The sequence below is a fragment of the Thalia democratica genome, chromosome 7, assembly GCF_965202585.1.
Source record: "Thalia democratica chromosome 7, ktThaDemo2.hap1.1, whole genome shotgun sequence".
Taxonomy (NCBI): Eukaryota; Metazoa; Chordata; class Thaliacea; order Salpida; family Salpidae; genus Thalia; species Thalia democratica.
This window is the reverse complement of record NC_139171.1, coordinates 42,596,574-42,620,035: the sequence shown is the minus strand read 5'-3', so window position 1 is coordinate 42,620,035 and position 23,462 is coordinate 42,596,574. Positions and strand designations below refer to the sequence as shown.

Sequence of the window (23,462 nt, the reverse complement as noted above, 5' to 3'; positions counted from 1 at the left end):
ATTTGCTTTTTGGTATTTTAAATTGAATTTGTGGTAGGCGGATTCGAGGGCTGTTTGGTAATTATGTTTTATACATTTGAATGATTCTTGGTTACTTGATAAATTCTTTAGTCTTTTGTTAATAGTTATAAGTAATTGTATTAATATTTGCTTAGGGTGGTTTGATTGGTTACTCACATATAGGATATCCGAATTCGGTTTTCTAAATGAGATGTATGTTTTATTGCTTAGGTTTTACTCTATGTCTAGAAAGTATATTTGAATTAGGCTTGAGTCTATCGTTATTTTAAAACTCATTTTTTACAATTTTTATGTAGCGCTTTTGCTGTAGTTTTTGCGATTCTCGGCGGTTTTGATTGTATGACCGCGAGTCTATCGTCTTTGTAAGTTTCAAATTCTTCGTTGTTTAATATATTAAGTTTTTTAATTTCACCTATGTAGCAATATATATACAATATACAAGCAGTATTTTTTTATACACCATATAATTTTTTCAATGATTTAGTGTTATCTTTTACAACAAATTTCAAATCTTTGTGCAATTAGTTTAAGTTTTTTTTTGTTATTTACAGCTGCTTTAAAACTATTTGACCTTCTTTTATTAAGACTAGCTAGATGATTGTCAATGAGCATAAAACATAAAATAACATAACTAGTCATAACATAAAATTTAAAAACTTATAGTATGTATGTACTATTTAGATTTAACTTCAAGTTGGGGACTTTACTTAGTCGAAATCGGCTAAAAAATGTTTTAAATACATACACAATTTACAATTTGAAAGTTGATTTTATCTTCAGAAAAGTACTAGTAATACCAAGAAATCTAAAACAAAATTTATATAAAAGATCTCAAATAATTTTTTTAGTAAAAGAAATAATAGTTTAAAACTTATTTTTTTAGTATAGTAGTATATAATCATAGTAGGTAAACACTTACTTAATAATAAAAAATGTGAAAGCTCATAACTATGGACTGGTGTGGAGAATGAGCTTTTGGTTATTGAGCTAAACACTATTTTCTTGTAAAATTTTATTGAGCTATTTTATAAATGTAAAAATATATAGCCTCTGTTTTAACTAAGTCAAAAATGTTGACAACTTTTAATTGTTTTAAATCTATCCAAGTTGAACGATTCTGCACAACTTTGATTTTTCACTAAAAAATTCAGCAATGGAAGATATTTTTACTACATCATAATTTTAACAGATTTCTTTTCTTTTTATTTTTCAGATGACCTCAGAAACTTATTAACTCAAGCAGGTATATGTTCTTTAACCCTTTTCTTAAGCTGTTTGCCTAAATTCTTTAAAGAGAAATTGATTTCATTAAAATCTTGTTGTATAAGAGCAGATATCCTTCTGAGTAAGTAAGTAGAACTATTAAAACTCACTTAAATAGTTTAAAAAAAGATAAAAATGTGTAATCACCTTAAAAATTCCATATATAATCAAAAAATCTGTTTGTCTGGAGAAAAATATTAAGCTACTAATTATTACTAGATTTTCTGCTGCGAAACCCACAGTAATAGTTACCTCAAGTTCTTTGTTGAAACCTGAAAGTAAATACCAGCTATCTCCGTTTGATAAAAGCATGCTACAGTAACCTCTTGCATATTTATGCACTTGTGACGTTACGCACTCTTGTTTAGTTACGCATTTTAGAATTCTAAAAAATGAAAAAATATTTTTTTTGTTTTTTAAATATTGCATAGGTTAGGTTTATTGTATATTTTTATTTTAAAATATGTTTTTAAATATTATCTCACCTCTCTATATCTTTAGATTTTGTAAACTTATGTTCCTTGACTAATTGATAAACATTTAGTTATACCTCAGTATATTTGAAACTATGTTAATAATAAGAGATTAAATTAAAATTCTGAAAGAATTATGACTGTATTCAATAATAAGAGCATAATAAATAGTGAGAGTTTAAAACAAAAATAAATAACACAGCTTTCTTGCCATATATATGAATAAAGCAACACAAATTTCAATATAGACACCACACAATTTCTTAATTGTAAACAAATGCTTAATTATAAATTGAATATGCTAAGTAGAATAGAATGTATATGTAAAGTATCAAATAAGTCACATTTAAATAAAGATAAAATCTACTTATTATAAAAATTAGTAAAATTTTTCTACAAGTCTTTTTATTTTAAATAATTTTATTTTTTTTTTTATATATATATAGTCTTATCTTTTGTTTTCATATTTATAAATAAAGTAAACAAATTGTTAAAAATGGGAAAGTCCCCAGTCTGCTTTTAACTAAAAGCATTATCAAAAAACAGCCATTTTAGTAAGTATATTTGGTACCCCTCTATCTTTAAGATCTCTTGTATATCTTTACGCATTTTTTTCTGTGGACACAATGTGTGTAAATGAGCGAGAGGTTACTGTAATTTACCAATTTAATTGCTATCGTGATTATAGTTACATTGGTTTAATAATAAGACAGCTTAAGAAAAGGGTCAAAGAACATATACCTGAACATATATATGTTGATGAGTTTCTGAAGTCACCTGAAAAAGAAAAGACATCTGTTTGTAAAAATATCTACCATTACTGAACATTTAGTGAATAATCAAACTTGTGCAGAAAATTCCAAATTTGATAGACTTAAAATTGATTAAAGTTGTTGTAACATTTTTGACTTAGTCAAAATGCAGGATTTATGTACTTTGAATAAAATAACACCCTTTGTAGGCGAAATGAATTTAATTACAGTGTTGGTTTATTAATCTTTATTTTATTGTTTATGTGTTTGCATTTAATTAGGTCTAATCATAATTAGTACCTTAATTTTTTTTATGTAGTTATTAACATTTTATATAGTTAAGATTTGTTTATTATGATTACTACTAATACTATATAAGTTCAAATTTATCTTTTATTAGTTGCTATGTATCCACTGAAGAGAATAGTATGAAATATATTTGATTTATTGCATTGAGTGCCAATTTTATATATGTTGTTTGAAAATAATTATAATTTTAATAACGAACTAAAATAATTTAGATTTCAATAGTTTTGACTAATAATTTGATTACAATCATTTATAATTTTAGCTTTTTTTTTTTGGCTTAGCTAAATCTGTTTTTCCTTTATAACATGGTAACCTTGCTCTTTGGTTTTAGCCAAAAATTTGTTTTATATAAAGCTTTGGGATTTTTTTTAACTTAATAGTTTTTTTTCTACCATAAAAACTGCTGTTGATTTTAAATTCCTTAATTACAAAATATTTAAATAGAACTATACAAATGAAATTTTAACAAGTATCCTTTATTTTTACTTTTCTCCAAGCATAACTGTTTGAATTTATTTAATTTTGCTTTTACAAACACAACAAACTGGTCTTTACATTCTAACCAACTGAAAATATTTATAATGTAATTATTTCAGATTTTATTTTTGTATTAATGGCAGATAATCATAAAGGTAGTATCAGCAGTCCACTACAGTTAGAACATGGAAGAGAAACTGAGCTTTCAACTATAGAAGAAAATACTAATGGAACTGTTAACGAGTCTCCAGAGTTTCAAAACTTTAAAGTTGAAGACAAAGAAATAAGTGCAGTTGAAAAGAAGAGTGCCGGGCATTCTGTTAAGTTTGTTATAACTCAAGCTAAAGATGAATATTCAATTGACCCAAGGTATGTCTCTATATATATATATGTACTGTTACACTATATATAAAAAATACTAATCGGTTATAAATAAATCAATTATTATTTCTAAAGTTTAAGTAAGTGTTTAACCAGTTAAAGAATTTTTTTATTTATGTACTTTAACATTAAAATAAAATAGTTGGTTATTGCTATTGTTTTTTGAGCTAAGACATTTAAGGGCATAGGGGGTTGTACCTTGATTTTTACAAGTTGATCTTATTTAATAGAGTTTTGTTTGAGCTATCAGACACTTTTAACCGCTAAAAAAGCAAAGTAATTTTTGAGATGTAAGCAATAAAAATTGGTGTGCTCAATACGTTCCTAATGGAAGGCACAAACTAAAAATGAGAAAAGAGACTGTTTTACAAAATATCTATCTTCTCCTTCATTTCTTAACTAACCTTCTTCAAATGTTTACTGAAAGTCCATTATTAGAGTTAAAATAGATTGAATGCAGGAATTTTTTTTAGTTTTTGAAAAAAGAAAGTTTTACTTCTGCAAAGTATCTCCCATTTTAAATTATGGTTTTTGTTGTGTCTTTTAATTCCAATGTTGCACTATTTGTGCTTTATTAAATTTTGTGGTAACGGAACCAAATTGCACAAGAACAAAATTGCACAAAGACCAATTTGCACAAGGGAACAAAATTGTTGGAAGGCAATTTTGCATAAGTTACATTTTTGCACAAGAGTAAAAAAAAAACAGAAAAAAAAACCTAAGGATAAATAAAAATAAAAAACAAAAAGAAAAAAAAAGTTACTGACCAAAGGTAAGGGTTAAGGTTAACAGTGATAGTAAAAGAAAATTACTAATAAAATTATTAAAAGGCTCTAGTGTTGACTTAGCATACAATTTCTTTAAAACTCCAATTATTAGCTTTTAATTAAATGAATTAAGTACAAAACACTCTCCCAAGTTATTTAGTTAAATTACTTTATTTAGTTAACTTACTCTATTTAGTTAACTTTACCCTATTTAATTACTCTATTTATTTAAATAACTTTATTTAATTAAATTATCCACTTTGTTTCCGTTAGTAGTATTTGAGTTTGATTAATTATTGCTTTACACTGATTATTTATTGCGTTAATTACTTAGTAACTTTTAACTTTTTGTGTTTTTAGTAAAAAAACTATTCATAATTTTATGTTTTGTTCTAATGTTAGGTTCTGATGAAATATGTATTAAACTCTTACAAAAAAACTAGGAGAGTGTTTTATTCTTATTTTTTTAATAGCGAATAATGTTTGAAATAAAAATTGTTATAAACAAAAAATAATTAGTTTATTAAAAAAAAAGCTACTGACCAAGGGTAAGGGTTAGGGGTAACAGTGATAGTAAAAAAGAAACTATAAAAAAAAAGTTACAATCCGAGGTTAAGAGTTGGGGGTGACAATGATAACTAAATAAAAAAAAATTAAAAATAAAAAAAAATTTAACCTGTGCAAAAGTGTACAATTTTATCTCCTAGTTCAATTTTCTACCCTTGTTCAAATTTGACAGCTACTCAAATTTTGTTGCATAGCCTGTTTTAGTTATAACTTGGTAAATTAGGTTGCTTGCTAAGCAGTTATAATCTAATGGGCATTTTTGTTCCTGCAGTTGCAGGTTTTTTCTTGCTTTTTGAGGTTTGGGTTGTCAAATATTTTTTTGTAGTGGTTAAGAATCTTTGCTTTAAAATTTTTCATATAGTTTTATGATATTTTTAATTGTGAAAAGAACATTTCCTAAAAATTTGAAATAAATTGTTTTTAAATGAAGGAATATATAGATTGTTAATACATTTTTATTCTGATAAAATAAGTTATCACAACTTTATTATTAAATACGTTTGTATAAAGTTGTATAAGAAACTTTTTTTATAAAACAAGTTGTATCTCAAAGTAGATATATACCTTGAACTTTCAAATAAGAGCTAATGTTAGTTCTTGTAAAAAAGTTTGACCCCTTCCCCCCATATTGGTTTAAAAAATATTTTTGAACCTAAATTTTCTTGTTAAGAGCTTCTTTGTTATTATCATAACAAAACAAAATTAAGTATGTGCATATTTTGATTATTTTTTTATAATTTTAATATTAAATAAATTAATTAGTTTAAGTTTATTCATCTAAATTAATACTAAGTTTATAATGTTTTCCCTGTAAAGGATCATCAGAACTTGCAAGTAACAATTAACTTTAGAAATATTGAAGCACAAAGTTTGAGACAATATCAATAGTTAATGTGTAGCAATATGATATTGTCTTAAATTTGTGTGCTTGAATTTTGTTTAGTACTTACCTGAATGTTTTGAAGATAATTTTCAAATCTAACATTGTTAACTTTGTGGCAAAGTAGTTGAATACTCTTCAATTACACGAGCTCTCTTTATGTTTAAGATAATTAATTTAATTAAGTTTAAGATAAAAAAATATAATTTTTAGTTCAGAAAGTTTAGTATAAAAAAGTTAATTGTGTAAGTTGCTTGTATATTTTATAAAACTCTTTTTTTATAATTCAATTAAAGAGAGGTAAAACTGTAAAAAATACATTTTTATAATTATAATCATTTTATACACAGAATTCAGCTTTTGAAAGACGAAGGTATAGCTGAAACACGTGGTAAGAAAGTGTTTATAAAAAATGTTTGAAAAATGCTAATTTTTTATTTCTGTAATAAAAAGTTTGAAGTCAAAGATTTAAAATGTAGATATGAATAACCTGATATATACAAGACAGGTTTTAACTTTAAATGTAAAACTGTAATAATTAGTAAGTATGATAATAAAATATATATTGATAACTATTTTATCATTTGTACTTTGTTCAAAATAGTTAAAAGTTTTCTTTGTCTGTTGTACATAGTATAAATTCAAAAAAGAAGATTTAGCCGAATAGATATTTAATTAACTAAAAGATTATATATACTGTTTCTCCATGTCTTATCATCAATAGTTATAAAACTTCCTATTCAACTAGAATTAACCAAATATATGGTAAAAACAGATTTTACAAAGCAATCAATTCAAGCTGAAGATTGTTATGTTAGAAATATTTATCTAAATTCAGACAGTTACTAAGTTTAACCGCTAAACAGAGTTATAGATTATCAAACTTAGATTCTTACACAAACAGAAAAAGATTACTATTTAAATTTCTAGTTGAATAAGAATTACATTTTGATAATCCATTCAGCGACGAAACTTTTAATGTCTGAATTTGTAATAAATATTTTTAACTAGAATTAATACCATAAACTAATGTTTAAACTATCACACTGCTAAGTTCTTTTTTATATAAAAATATATGTTTATAAAATATAAAATAACTTGTTGAAAAAAAATTATGCTTAAGTTACAACTCTTAAGAAAGTTTGTGACAGTGATTAACCATTACTTTGGTAAAGTTTTATTTTCCATCGAAAGTGGTTGAACTTTATAATGATATCTGTATTTCATTTAATTAATTAACTTTCTTAATTTAGAAAAATAATTACTATAAGATGAATTCAATTATTTTCTTGTTTTGTACACACTTCTTTAATATGCTTTTTAAGTTGAGTATACACTTTTGAGCCATGAATGTTGTATTCAAAAAACGTTCTATTTACTTCAACATAACCAACATTACCAGTAAACACTTTTTTTTCGTATTGAATTAAAAAAAGATATTAACTAATGGTATAATTATTTGAAAACAGGGTTGCCACATACTCAGGCCACTCAAGCTAGTTTGGTATTTTTTTAAATCTGGATTATTAGTTTTCTGAGGTTTTTTAATAAACAAAAAATGATTCAGGCTTTTATTTCCTCTTAAAAAATGCGATATTTTTTTTACATATTAAGCATTTTTATTTTTATTATATCTTTTTTGAAAATTTTTATTTGCCTAACAGAGTTTTTATTAGTTTTTGGCTGTTACTACATTTTAATTTTTAACATTTACTCAGGCTAGCTTAATGTAACTCAAACTGTTTTTTTTTTGCTTTTAAGAGTGGTAACTTTGTAATAAGATTTACCGATTACCAAAAATAAGTTTAAGAGCACATTGAAAAAAAAATTATCAAAAAGCATTAATTTAGTTTTATACCTAATTTGTTTATAAGCTAAAAAGTACCAATTGTCTTTTATTGAAAATAAAACAATTTTATTTACGTCTTATACTTTTATACCAGTTATTTTTTATATTTTTACTTTTATTTGTAATTTTTTAGTATTACATATATGCTTATTAAGTTAGTATTTCACAAATTAAAATAGTGAACAGTATCACTGATATTTTTATTTAAAAATAACAACGAGTACAATGCAATAAAGTTAGAGTATTTTAAATTAACCACTTTTAATCACGCTAGGGTATTAGAATCTGGAGTTTTTTTATCCATATTGTTCTATTTAGAGTGTTTATAGTTAAAACTTTTTTGAATTAGATTGATATCAAAAACATGTGTCTAAAATAAAGTCTATTTTAGTCATAGTTGAAATAATTGCAAATAAAATACATATAGATATTTTATTGATAAACGAAGATTATTGCATTAGCCACTTATGTTATGTACTATGAGTTAAATTTTCTCTGTTCAGATCAAGATAGCTTTATGTTTTTACATAAGTTGTAAATCAGATAATTTTAAGATGCTTTTAATCAATAAAATTGTGTATTTACATTGTTCTGTTTTATGTTTTAGTTAAAACTTAAAAAGACAATTATATTTTAAAGTCCAACTTTTATATTTTTTGTACTTGGTTTTTTTCATGTCAAATACAAACATATCTATGTATATATAAAAGAATGGACATTACAGTTTTCAAATATATATAATGTATAAATAGCAAATGAGTTTTGAGTCAGAGTACTTTTCCATTTTTTTAAGTTTTTCTCTTAATTAGGTTTTTATTCTTATAACTTAAGTAAAATTAACAATGGTTATAATAATAAATATTCTGTAAATTTTAAAGTTCAATGAAAAAACCCTATGTGAATTTTAAGTTAAAACCTTTAGAAAATAAAATGACAATTATAGTCTCAATTTAAAATATGCTTCTCATATAGTTCAAATTACTAATTATGAAAATTTTAAAGTTATATATTATGTAATGAAATGTTTAAAAATTGTACATAGCGTGTAATCAAACATCAAATCGTCTCCACACTAGATCCAGGGTTGCCACAAGGTCAGGATAATTCAGGAAAAACTAAAAAAATGACAAAAGTCAGCAAAAAATGGGGGTTTTTGAATAAAGGTCAGGAAATTTGACTAAATTATAAAAAAAGTCAGGTTCTGTCAGTTTAAATTTACCAAATTCCTTATTTTTCAAAGCCTTCAAATGGTAAAAAGTTAATTAAAAATCCTTTAAAGTCAGACTAAAATTGCAAAATTTTCATATAAATTTATAAAATCATTTAATTTCTAATGCCTTCATGCGGAAAAAAATTAATAAATTATCCTTTATAAAACTGCAAAGTTTTTCTTTTAAGATATTGAACAGCTACCCTACTTGAACAAGCAGTTTTTGTAAGCTTTTTAGTATTGATGATCTGTAGCAAGGACACCTTCATAGTAAAACTGTGATATATACACAAAAGCATAATTTTAGAATCAAATTATTTTTTGTTTAAGTAAATAATTGAGTTCTTTATAACTAAGCAGTTTAGTATTTTATGTAACAAGTTGATGTGTATACTTTACCTTTTTAATTTTTTCAAAGTTGTTTAAATTTGTAAAATTTAAGTTTGTAAAATAAGTTATAAGAGAGATATATGTCATGATTAAGTTTACTTATTTGTATTTTTTGTAGAATAACTTAAGTTTTTGAAATAAATAAGAGTATATTTATTTGTTACAAATTTTGGGAAAGGTTCAAAATCCATCTGCGTTCAAAATTCACTCAGTCAAATTCGAGAACCGTTTGCCGATCGAGAGTAAGGGTTGGGGGTAACAGTGATAGTGAAAAATAAATTAAAATTAAATAAGAAAAATTCAAAAAAAAAAAAAAAAGAATAAACTAAAAAATAAAGAAAATAAATTGGATTGATTTTGAACGCGGATGTGGATATTGATCAGATGGATTTTGAACGCGGGTGGATTTTGATAGTATACCCAAGTTTTATACTTAATGATAAGAGGAAATATTTTATACAACAGATATATAATTTACTTTTTTATGTATTTTAATTGTAAAAGCTCCTTATATGTTGTTTCGTTTTATTTAGATACACTTATGTTAGGAAATGCTAAAACATTGTGTCTTTATTCAGACAAGCTGTGTTTATAAGGTAATAATACAAGTATTTTGCTGATAGAGCTGTTTAGTGCAAATACATCAATCACACACAGGAGGTTTAAGTGATGTAATGGAAGTTTGATGATTGAATTCAACAACAAAAACTGTTGTTTTAAGCTGTATTACAACTAGATTGAAAGCTTTATATAGTTTCATGTGTTAGATTATGTATTTTAAAATAAGTTAAAATTAAGAGTTAAATTTGAAAAAGTCAAGAAAATTTTTGTAAAAAGTCAGGAAATTTTTCTCAGCTTGATCTGTGGCAACCCTGTAGATCACAATCTATATGTTTAATTTAAATTTGTTTAATATTTAGTTGTAATTCTATTTAACAGTACATATACTAGTCTATACAATTAAGTTTTAAAATTTACTTTGGTTCTTAGCTTTTTAGTTACTTTACAGAAAATAATTGAATGATTAAGAAAAATTAATATATATATATAATATATCTAAGGCAATTATTGATAAATTATGATGTGATACATAAAATTCTTAATTTGAGGTAAAATTTAAATAAAAACGTTAATATTAGTTCAAGAAACGTAAGATGTGGTTGAAATCTAACTTACCAAAACTACTTAAACTGTAGAATATAAACAAAACTTTAACTTGTTGTATATTATAAAGATACTTACGTTTTTAGCTGTCAAGCTAGTTCTTTATAAAATTAATAAAAAAATAACACTTAGGTGTATAACTAAATGAGCTAAATTATAACTTAATTTTTTGAGTAATTATTAAATTGTTCTTTATATATATGATAACAAAATTACAGCTGTTGTTGTTTAATTAGTTTTTAAGTTTAGTTTTAACAAATTTTGCTGTTTTTACTGAGTTTTCTTGGTTTAAAGATTCAAAATGTTATTCAATAGTTTAGTAATCTTATTTATTGTGAAACATTGCTGTAAATAATAGTAGCTGCGTATATTTTTATAATGATCAAAGTTATTTCGTTGTGTATATTTTAAATTATCAGTCAATTAAGTTTCTTAATAAAATAACTAAGTATTAGGATACATTGAGCTTGTTCTTCTAAACAAAATAATACATAGTCAAAAAACTTTCTTCTTAATCACAGTACAGTTTTTATCAAATAGAATTTTTTAAGAGCAATTGTCAAAAAGTAAACCAGTCAACCATGACTAAAAAGTTTTGATGAAAAAATAGTTATCGCGTGTAACGTGTATAGCTTGATATGAGCTGAAATACTTCATTGTTAAAAGTTGTTAGCCTTGAATTATAGTCTCTGTGCTGTTACTATGAAATTGTATAATATTTTTTTGAAAGTTTTTATGTTTATAAAACTATGCTTTTTATGATTTTGTTTGTTCATGTAAATTAAATCTAACCTGTGTTTTTTTGTTTTACAGCTTTAATCATTAATTTTAATCAGCAATTTATGTTGTGATAATATTTAATTGTCATGATTATTTTTTTAAACCACATTGACTAAGTTTTGATAAAACGGAGTTTAAAGTCAGTTCAGAATAAAATGGCAACTGCAATCTTGAGAAAAATCACCGAGAAAAACGATTATGAAGACCTTGATGACTCAGAAACTAAAAAAAGCCGTGAGTTGAAATATAAATATTTACTATTTGTTTTATTCTTCGAACTTGAATTTTATGACTAATATAATGACTTTTTAGTTAAAATTATTTAAGGAAAAAATAAAAAACATTTGTGTAAAACTTGAAAGTTTGTACAAGATATAAAAGTAAAGTGTTATAAAATTATACAAATGTAATAATTTCTATGCAATTGAACAATTTGTATTAATATATTTTACAGATATTTTATTAAAACAGTTTCTAAACACTAAACAATATTTAGCTCTGTAGGGCACTTCAGTTATAGTTTAAATCTTACAAAAATTGACATAAAAATAAATGAAAGATGTCTAGAAAAACAACAAACAAATAAAGCAAGGAACGAAAAAAAAAATTTATGGGTAAAAACAAAGACTCAGAAAGGTGTTTAACAGATTAGGCTTAAAAGTAACTAAAGATCCCAATCTAGTAAGAACTGATTTTTTTGGATATAGAGCTAGACCTTCGCAATGACACTTATGCACCATAAACCAAATTTCCAAGCGACATAAGTCAATGTCCAATCAAACCACCCTCGATATGTTGTCAACCAAGTACCTAAATCCATTAACAAAAGGTTGACAACTATATCTAAGAATAAGAGCTCCATTAACAGAGCGAAACAACACTACCAGGAAGCGTTAGTTAAAGGAGGTCACAAGCACGATTTGAAATATAACGCTGGTAACGAGAGAAAAACCATAAAGAAAAAGAAAACTATCCTGTATTTCACGCCACCATTTTATTTGTCGGTAGAGACAAAAGTCAGTGAACGGTTCCTTGAAATTGTTAGCCGAAATTTTGGCCAAACGCATCCATACCATAAAATTTTCAATAGAAAACTGTTGAAAATTTTGTACTTGTGCATGGTGGATGGCAATTGTTTATTAACAAATGTTATCTATAAGCAGTATGTTGGCTCATTAAGTTTATCGTTTAGGTACACACGGCATAAATGTCCTTTTAATAACTGTAATGCAGACTAAAAACTACGGTTTCAAAATATATTTGGGAATTGAAAGATATAAATAAATATTTTAGCAGTAACTGGGAAATTTTAGCACTAACAACAAACAAATTCAATTTGAAACATCACATGGCTGCACTCCCTGCAATATTAAAATACACGAGATCTCAAAATTAAACTCAAAGCTAGCTTTAAATAAACGAAATGAACTTTTTAGTAGTTGTGAACATTTTACAAGCTTTTATTTTAAATAATCTCGAACGTTTACACTAACTTAGTGTGTCTTATATTTTTTAGTGATTTATTTAGGGACGTAACAATCCTTAAAGTTTTTACTAAATTTCATGTACATTTCGATTTATGCTTAAGATGTATATAAACAAACTGAAGGTCTGTTCTGTTTAACAAAACAGTGAAACAATTGTAATTAAAAACGTAGTGTTTTATTAAAGAAAAAAATATGTCAAAACTAAACTCAGCGTATTTAAAAACTTAGCTCACTGCACAAAAACCTTTGTTATTACTACGTCATAAAACTTGTAAAATTTTTTAATTTTAAATTTATATAAAACATATTTATAAACTAGCTTTTCTGAGGAATATATGAGATAGAAATATCTCATATACTAAACGGCTTGATAAAATAAAACTGTTCTTTGTTATATAATTAATGTTCAATAATTCACAATCAGAGGATATCAAATGAAAGTAATCTAATCCAGAATCAATGGAATTGCGCTGGTAGCTGCACATATAGTTTAAAAGAGGTCAACCGCCGTTCGGAGAACATCATTTACAGGGCAAAAGTTAAATCTGGCGTTGAGACGAGGTTCTATGTCGGCTTGTGCTCGACTCAGTTTAGATTCATAAAATTTTTTTTAAAGGTGGTGTGTGTATGAAAAGGAGACTGAGCTTTCAAAGTATGTTTGCGAACTTAAGCGCAAAAACAGTGACTTTGAAATATCCTGGGAAGTTATAAAAAGAGCACAGCCAATAGCAGATGTTAATAACCCTGTTTGTAGGCTGTGCTTAAAAAAATCAACCGCCGTTGTGTATGCGTTGAAAAAGAGGAGTGAATTCATATATTCTTGTTGAAATAGGATAAAACTCCTCTTTAGATACAATAAATTTTGAAGTATTTTATAGTCACTTAACTGTTGTTTTTGTTAATTTTAGTTGTTCGAAAGTCAGATGGTAGATCGATTTTTGTACTGAATTCTTGTAATGCACAATATTACGTCATAATGTTTTTTATTTTTTTTGTATAACTTTTGCTTCTATGTTTAGCAAAGTGCTTTTTATTTTGAATTTAGCTGGCTGAAGATTTAGGCGTCTAGTCTTATGAAACACGTGTACCAGTATTTTTGAAATCCTATTTTTTTAATAAATTTATATATATAAATGTATATATATCGTCTTGTAAACATATAGAAAAATCGCTTTTAAAATTTAACAAGTTTTAATTTCGTCTTATTATGATTTAAATTTTAATTTTTATTTAACTTTTTATCTTAATTTTATTTTTATATCTTTTAATTATCTGTCCAAATATATAGTTATTCACTGAAGTTTTATGAATTTTTGCCAGTTTATTGTCGATTGGTAAATTAATATTTTCACAAGCCGTTTTGCATGATTTTGATAGTTTCAAAAGTACTTAATAATCTATTTATGCTAAATTTTTTAACTTTCATTTGTATGTTTTGTTTTGTGCTTTATTTTGAACTTGTTTCGAAGTTGATGAGTGCATAAGCACGAAAATCGAGTCCTTCAAGTTTTACATCTTGAAATAAACCTTTTTATTAAAAAAGTCCTTAAGGTGGGCTCCGTGTAAACGATTGATTTATCAAGTTAAATAACTTAATTCTATATATATATATATGTATATATATTTATTTAATTATATAAAAACTATAATTTATAAATATTAAGCTCCAATTTGATTTGTAGCACTATCGATCAGAACTTTGTATAAAACCTTTAATATATGTATGTATATATATATATATAAAATAAGGTTATTATTCAAACTTGAACACCTTCTACTGAGCCCACTTGAAGGGCTTTTAAATAATTTATTGGAAAAGTACGATTTTAAAAATACTGGTACACGTATTTCATAAGACTAGAAGCCTTAATCATCAGCCAGTTTAATTTAGAATAAAAAATACATTACTAAACATAGATGCAAAAAATATACAAAAAAAACAGTATGACGTAATATTGTGCATTACCAAAATTCAGTACAAAAATCGATCTACCATCTAACTTTCAAACAACTAAAATTAACAAAAACAATAGTTAAGTGACTATAAAATACTTCAAAATTTATTGTATTTTAAGAGGAGTAACTTTCAATTACTTGTATAGCTCTTTTTACATACATTTACTAATATCTTATGAGTTAAATTGTGTTTTTAATTTGCTGGTTATAAGTAGTTTTATTTCCTTTGCTGATAAAAATTAAAAGTTTGTTAAAAATAAATTTATAGAGTTTTTAAAGTTTTTTTAAATATATCTATAGTTTATATAACTTGATAAATTTTTATACATCTCTTCCTAGATTTTATCAGCAAAGGAAATAAAACTACTTTTGGCCAGCAAATTAAAAACACAATTTAACTCATAAGATATTAGTAAATGTATGTAAAAAGAGCTACACAAGTAATTGAAAGTTAAGGAAAAGGTCTTGAAAGATCTATTTTGTAAAACCCTAGACTATGACTTTCTATTTAAAATATACATTTTTATAAAATAACTGATATAGTTTTATAAATAAGATTATTGAGGTCTTACCAATCCATATGAAGGAACAAACAATGTGGTCATAGTCTCAAGTATTGCAGCTAAAGCAAAGTAGGTGTCTCATATTTGAACTGTAGTAAATGGATTAGTGACAACTCCATACTAGAATCTGTTGCAGATGATATTTTTTCAATACTTCTAAATTCAATTATGTAACTACTCTGGTACACTCTCTTTTTCTAACTCAATTACGATGTATGCATGCTGCTGTGTTTTAAGGATATCTGTTGGTATAACCTCTTCAAACACTGTTTACTAGCAAAACACTACAAATTATTAAAATAGGTATTTAATTATAATCTATTACCATAAATTTGTTGCAATTATAATTTTAAACGTTAAAAGTGATTATCTATTCGTCAATAAAATAAATAAGATAAAATACTGCTACAAGTTTACAGATTAAACTAAACTATAGTTTCACATTTAAACTGTCCATAATAACTTTACATGGAGATCTGAACTATGTAGTTGTAAAATTTATTTGACTGTACTCACAAATGGATATTTTAGTGCTAAGATACTTAAGCCCACCTGTTTAGACTAAAACAGCGGTTTATTGCAACTATGTCTACCTTATGATTTCTAACTTGACAAAACAGGTTGTAGATTATTTTTAGAGATGTTGTTGATGGTCGTGCGGTGCAGTATTGTGCTCATTGAATGATAGCAAAAACATTTCAGCTTTAATTGTGATAGCCTAAATATTGCTAATGCTTTTAAGACAACAAATAAATATCAATAAACATAACTCTGTAATTTATACAACTTATTCAATATTTATACATAAACATTATAAAACTATTTAAGGTATTTAAAAGATGTGGCCTTAACAATTAAATTTAATGATAACTATACTTTAATTGTTTAACAAATAGTTGAAATAGACGACTTAAAATATTTAGCGATGTATATTAACCGTATTTAACTTAGGCTTCTGTTCTTTGATTATTGTCAATTCCAGACTGTATAGTTGACTCATCTTGCATCGTTTTAGATTTAGAACGAGTTTCTTGTATATGTTCAGCGTTCTAAAAAGGTGCAAGAAGAGTGTACTGTACAGTACAGCCTGGATTCTATAATAATCGAGGAACATAAGCATAGAGTAAAAATTCAAATTACTCAAGTGGTAAAGCAACACTACTTACTAACTAGCAATTTCTAATTTGGTTTTTGTTTACGTTAATCACGCTAAAATTTAGTATTTTTATTCAAATATTAAAATCTCGTTTGTTTACGTCATAAAATTTTAAACTTAAAAATTATAAATTCCTTACTTTTAGGGTTGCCACAAAACCTGGAATCCTGGAAAAACCCTAGAATTTTGAACAAAAATCACTAAAAAACCTTGAATTTAATATTTTTTCAAATGTTAAATAATAAAACTTCGATTTGACACAAAAATCTATCATAAATACTAAAAAAAATATTATCATCAAAGTTTTTTTTTTATTAAAAATCAAATTTAAAGTAGCTTCACAGTATCTTTTCAATGTTGCTATACTATTTAATACAGTTTTTTTTTACCTTAAACTTAATTTTAAACTAAAGGTGTAGACCCAAAAACGTGTACTTTGAAAAACCTTGAAGAAATTTTGAAAACCTGAATAATTTTTTCCAAAATCCAGTGGCAACCCTGTTACTTCCTATACAATTTTAAATAAGTTTAATATCTTCATCAGGACGTAAAGTCTATATCTAGAAATTTTGTCTAAAATAAAAAAATAATGAGTAATGTTTATTCATTTAAATTGCAAATGGTACTTTTGAATCACACATTTAAAAGCTATATTAAACTAAACTTTTTTAAACCTTTTTTTTCTTTCTTCAAATAATTACAAGTAAAAAAAATTCAAAAGCTTGTATCTCACCTTTTTATTGCATTTTGGTTAACATTTCAAATCTTTTGTTTAAATGCATAATTATTTTTACTTTTTATAAGATTTGATTCTGATTAGTAAATTAAATCTTAAATTAGAAAGATTAATAACAACTTTTGCTCTCAATGTTTTTTTTTGCAGGATTCAAAGTTTCGTTCGTTAAAAGAAGTGGAGATGACATAGAAAAGAGTTATTTAGTTGGGGGTAACTTAACTATATCTTCTATTGTTGTATGACACTTTTACTGCGGGTTTTGTTTGGTTTTAGTTTCTAATTTGCTTTTATTTTAATGCATATGTTTCATTGGTGATAATAAGCTTGTTATCATAAACATTTGTCCCTAGTATTATTTGGAAAATGTGCTTATGTTTTTTTTTAATTTCTAGTCTTACTGGTTTTTTATTTGGTTGCAATAAGATTATAAAAATACAAACAAAAGTTTTTATTTTGCTCTGTATGGTTTAGTATTTAAATTTGCTATTTAATTTTAATGCATGGTGTACTAATATGATTTTATTGGCTCTAAAAGCAAACTGCATGTTTAAAAAAGTACAATTAAAGTACAGCTTAAATTTTTTTTTCAACTTTGGAAGTAGTATTTTATATTAGAATTACATTACAAGTTTTAAATAACTGCTCGTTAAAAGGTTGTTTTGCTGGCTTATCAGTCTTGTTTAGTATATGACTACTAATTTTTTGTTGTATTGAATAATAAAAATTAAAGTTTAAATTACACAAATTGTGTTAAATTTAAACTAAGTGAAATTTATTAAAATAAAATTGAATTTTGATTTTTTCTTTTTAATTTATACTATCCTTTAGCTGTTTTATCTATAAAATAGTTGTGGGTATGTTTAGTAAACTAAAAATAGTATATAAAAATTATTTGTAAGTTGTCATGCTTTCAAAATGTTTAAATTTAGTTTACTTCGAATTAAAGAATTTAAACTTCACTGTTTAAAACAACGAGCTTGTAAAACATATGTCGACTTAAAGTTGTGATAAATCTTGTTAATATAATTTAATTGAAATAAATTCGCAGGTTTTTTTAAGTAATTGGATTGAAAAAATTTAAACTGGTAGTTATTTCATAAGAAAAATTTAAAATTTTTTATATACTTTAGCCGTAGTATTTTTAGTTATATATGCACAATAAAGTTTTAAACTTTTTATATTAAAGTACTGTGTAATGTATTTGATAACTACAAAACCTTTTTAAAAATATGTTACAAATGTTATTGTAAAGTTAATACAACAATGATCATAATAAATTTTAAAACCATCATTTGAATCATTAAAACAAAAGAAGGCTAACGGAGTTTGTTGAACATGGGCCTATTAAGTTTATGTTGTTCCAATCATTTGTTGAATATTTTTATTTGTTTTATAAATTACTAAAAAAATATGTAATGTACCAATACAAGTTATTAAATGCATTATTAAATGTTTAATAGCTTAGTTTTTAAAACTACTAATATGAAAAAAGCAGTTGGTTAACGTTTTATTTAGTATATTAGACAAAAAATCACTAAAGTAAATATAAGAAATTTAAAAAATTGTTGATGACTTTGTCATAAATATTAGACAGGTATATACTTTTGTATTTATTAAAGAGCTTAATTCTTTTTTTTTTCTCATCATTTTTGACCTCGTTTTATTTGTTATGTTTATCCTCCCACGTATTTGACTTTGTTTTGTGTATAAGTTTCTTTATATTTAATTCATTAATTTCACCTACTTTAATGCTATCATAAAAGCTTACATAGTTTTTCAGTAGATTACTTTAATACACTAAGAATTTCATTTCACAACTATATTGAAATATATATTTACTAAAATATATTATAGAATTCGCATATGTTTATGATTTTATAAAATTCAGAAATATTCTCATGTTGAGTTTATTTTGTTAGTAACAGCAAAACTATGCAGGTTCATGGATAAACAAAAAATGCTTGTAATTGTTGTTTTTCCATATAATATTTATTAATAAAAAATCTTAGAATAATTTCAGATAATTTGAATTGTAGTTTTAGGTTTTAAGAATCTTAACTAATCTGTTGTAAAATGCTTTTAATTTTAAATTTTTTTCTTTAGTAAGCAATACGATTAGAAAAATAAAACTGTTACAAAACAAAACTTTTTTACAAATATTTGATTTAAGTAAATATTTTCTAATCAATTAATAAACTTGTTTTCTTGGGTGGTGCTCTGTTTTACGAGTTGATATTGTCTAATATTCTTTAAAAAATCTTAAGCATAATATTTAATTATGTTTAACACATGTTTAATTGATAGTTGGTTAAATTAGTTGCGTGTCTTAAATTATAAATAGTGATGAACACATTATGCTGGACTTGATTTAAGAATTTAAACTTGACATATTCTATGCTATGTATAAATAGAGTTGAATATTTTAATGATTTTTATTCAAAAGTTTTGACGTTATAAATCAATGTGTTTTTAAGGTGTTTAAAAGTTGAATTTATGTTTGATTAACATCAAAATAACTATAAAAATATGATACTTAGTTTTGTTTGTTATATATATCTCGTAACTTTTATTCTAAATATTGTTTTAAATCAAGTGCTACTCTCAAGTATGTACTACAACTTCAGTTAAAATTTTAACAAGTAAAACTTTTGTTGTAAAAGTTTAAGTTAAACTAAAACAAATATACTACTCGCTTAACGTGAACATAGGTTTTAATTATCTGTCTCTTTTTATTTTATGGTCTTGTTATATTATTCATTTTTATTAGTTTAAAATCGTCACAACTTTTTCGTACAATAAGACTATAAATTGAATTTAGCGGCTTCTTGAAATATGCTTCAATTTTAAAAAACCTACTATGATTATTATTACCAACTATATTTAATAGTAATAACTATACAATTTTTAGTAACTTGAAATTTAGTCTACTAACTGTAAAGACCATAAAGTTGCTAAAAAAATTTGTATAAGAATAGTATTATCAAATATTAACAGTACTGTTAAAAATTACTTTGATTTTCTACTTAATCTATTCCTCCAATACTGTAAGCTAAAGTTTCACTCCCTCACTTATTTTTTTATTAAGCTATAAAAAGTCGCGTTCTAATCAATATTATTAATAAAACATTTATATTATTGTAGCTTTTGTTAGTAAATAATACATTTTGGCTATTGAGAAATTTCAAAAGTAAATACCATATATGTGTAGTGTATAGAAGAAATTTCATGATTATACCATATATATTAATAGTACTTTAAATGATTTGTTAATAAATAAGTTATATTACCTAGCTCAAAAAAGTTACTTAAATTGTAAAAAGAAAACCTAGGTTTTCTTATAATCGACTTCATAGTTGTCCCCTTGGCAGAAACTAAAAAATGTTGATCGCCTCTATTTAGATGTTACCCTTTTACTAGTTAGTTCTGCATTAACTTTTTTATTCCTTAACTATATAATGCCCCTTGATGAAAACCGATATTAGTTTATTCAGAGGTATTTTATTTTTAAAAATACTGTATTCTAAATATAAAAAAAAAGAAAAAGTTTTATATTATAAATGATTAATATTTATCACCACGAAAATGTTTAGAATAGAAAATAATCAAACTATTTCTAATTATTATGATATTTCTGCATATTTCTATTAATTATTTAAGTAGTTTTTTTTTTACTTTTTAAACCGTTTATTTGAAAAATGGTTTGCTATACTTTAAGACACCTATTAAATATTTAGTTTTTTTTGCTTTTTAGAAATAAGTAAGTGATGTGTTTTTATTCAAATTTGTTTAGATAATTTAGTTTGCTGATAAAATATAGCTTATAAAAGCTATGAACTAAATTTCTCTCAAAATTAACTACTGTTTTTTTAAGCTTTATTGGTGAATGGGTGCTATATATTCATTTTTTATTATATGTGCAAGTAGAAACATGAACAAAAACATAAATGAAATAGAATCTAGGATAAGTTAATAAAAAATAATTTTATGTCAAATATTTTTTTAAATTTGTATGCAGTTCAGAAATTCAAACTAAAAGATGCTTAAAATATGATTGACTGCTTAAATAATTAAATTGGTTTATTGCTCACTTAGATATTCAACAATCTACCATAAGTGTATCTTAAACTTTGTTACCTTCTTAACAAGTACTAAACTTTATAACAGTTACCTACAATTAGATTTTATTTTTCTTATATATTTAAAGCCTTTTAAAGGTTATTTATAGTCAGAACTATTCTATAAATGTTAAACTAAGTATGAGTTTTTGTTTTAAATTTAGTTTATAAAATATTAGCATCTTTTTTAAAGTATTTGACATACACAATTAGGTTAAGACAAAACTCGATTTGAAACTGCTTTTTAAAACTACTATAAAAAATAATAGGTGTATTTTAATATGCTTTTTAAGCTATAAGTTCTTAATTTTTTTTTTTGCAGAAAGTAAAGACTCAGTGGCCAAAGGAAATGATAATTTGGACTTGTTTGAAGTAAGTTTTAAATAATTTTCTTCTTTTAATTATTATAATAATATTTATAGCGCAATTAACTATATTAATAAGGCGATTTTTGTAAGTATAATTAGACAAGTTATAATTAGGTTAAATATTGGTTTATTAAACTAAAAAGTATGTGTAAAAATTTAAGTTATATTTTCTGATTATTTTTTATTAATGGTGGGCATTTAACTTGGACTTTGAAGATTTTGGCAAAAAATATCTTAAAATTTTAAACTAAAGTCTTTAAAAAACATAGAACTTTGAACTAGTAAATGTAAAATAATAAAGTTTAAATTAATTACGAAATATACATTACTTTTGAAACCTTTAAATGGAAATAATTACGTGCTATTGATATTATATTGAAATAATCCATTTTATAGTTTTCAAACCATTTCAAATTCTTAATCAAATGTTGAACAATTGTTCAACTGCTATTCAATAAAATTAAAATATAGAAGATAAATAGTAGTTTAGAAATTGGTCATCATTTGATTAATAGTTTTAAATGCTTTGAAAGCTATAATATTGATAGTTTCATAGAAACATGTAAAATATGCATTTTTTTATTTAGATTTTGTTTATTATAAAATACAATAAAAATGGGAATAAATTATCTTTTCAATATTTTATACTATTTAAAACAGTTTTTTACCTTTGATTAAATTTTATTCTAAAAACGAACTAAAAAAGTTTCAAAATTCTGGAAGAAATTTCTTAAAAACAGTGGCCACCTTGTTTATTATATGTGTATTGTGTTTGTTCTTATATCTTTCATATACTATCGGCACATAAGTTTGTTATCATTAATTTGTATTTGTTCTTGCCATTTCTAACAATTTAATTTAAGATATTTGAGTAGCAATATTATTTTTAATTCGTGGTACTAGAAAATATATTTTTTATCTCAGACTTTTATAAATTAATTTTGTAGGAAGAAATTAAAGAAAGGCCACACATATCAACCTTTGTACAAGCGCTTGAAAGATACAGCAGTGTTTCTGTAAGAGCTGATGATGCTATTATTGATGGTCAGCCTAATAAAGTCAGTTATACTCTATAACTTTATTATTAAGTTATGTTAAGAGACCTAAGTATCTAAGTTAAATTACACTTAAATATAAAGACATAGACTTCATACCTTTAGAAAATATTAATGACTAAATTAAAAGTAATGTTTTTTTTTTGATTCAACATTTAGTTATTTTTTAAGTTCTAACTTTACACTTAATTATTACGTCATTTTATAATTTATAAAATTTTAACATTTTGATTATAAAATATACTTAATTTATTTTCATTTCAGTTTAATTTACTAAGATGTTTTTTTGAAGAGTCTTATTCGAAATTACTAAACAATATTAATTAGTTAAGAATTAAAAAAAAAATACTTTTTAAATGACGGATAAAAAGACTGAGTCTTAAGCTTTTTGTAAACTTTTCTCAAATAAATTTTATAAAAGTAACAGCATTATTTGTTTTGTGCAAAAGCTAAATATAATTGTTTATTTTTTAGATGTTTTTTTTAGAGAAGTTATATTATGTTGTAGAAGGTTTGACATTTTATTGTATCTATTTTAAAATTTAAAAAGAATAAGTATTTACAACGTATATATAAAATTTGCAGTCGTCAAACAAAATGGGAACGTTGATGGGAGTTTATTTGCCGTGCGTACAAAATATTTTAGGAGTAATTCTTTTTATTCGTCTCACTTGGATTGTTGGAATGGCTGGAATATTAAGTTCGTTAGGCATTGTGGTACTCTGTTGCTGCACAGTGAGTTT

The 23,462-nt window shown here is 24.3% G+C and overlaps 1 protein-coding gene across 3 annotated transcripts in view; it reads left to right on the top strand.

Moving 5' to 3' along the window:
* Positions 1-3,418: 3,418 nt before the first annotated feature.
* LOC145840224 (solute carrier family 12 member 4-like) overlaps positions 3,419-23,462 on the top strand; it is a 42,834-nt gene continuing 22,790 nt past the window's right edge. For 2 of the 3 annotated variants that reach the window (XM_082947399.1, XM_082947401.1), the window contains exons 1-5: positions 3,419-3,664; positions 6,241-6,281; positions 21,619-21,668; positions 22,612-22,722; positions 23,305-23,454. In XM_082947399.1, the coding sequence (XP_082803525.1) occupies positions 3,432-3,664; positions 6,241-6,281; positions 21,619-21,668; positions 22,612-22,722; positions 23,305-23,454 (585 nt within the window). In that variant the 5' untranslated portion in view covers positions 3,419-3,431. Of the gene's footprint in view, positions 3,665-6,240; positions 6,282-10,972; positions 11,518-17,328; positions 17,392-21,618; positions 21,669-22,611; positions 22,723-23,304; positions 23,455-23,462 lie in introns of those variants that run through there. The other variant, XM_082947402.1, reaches the window with a different exon arrangement.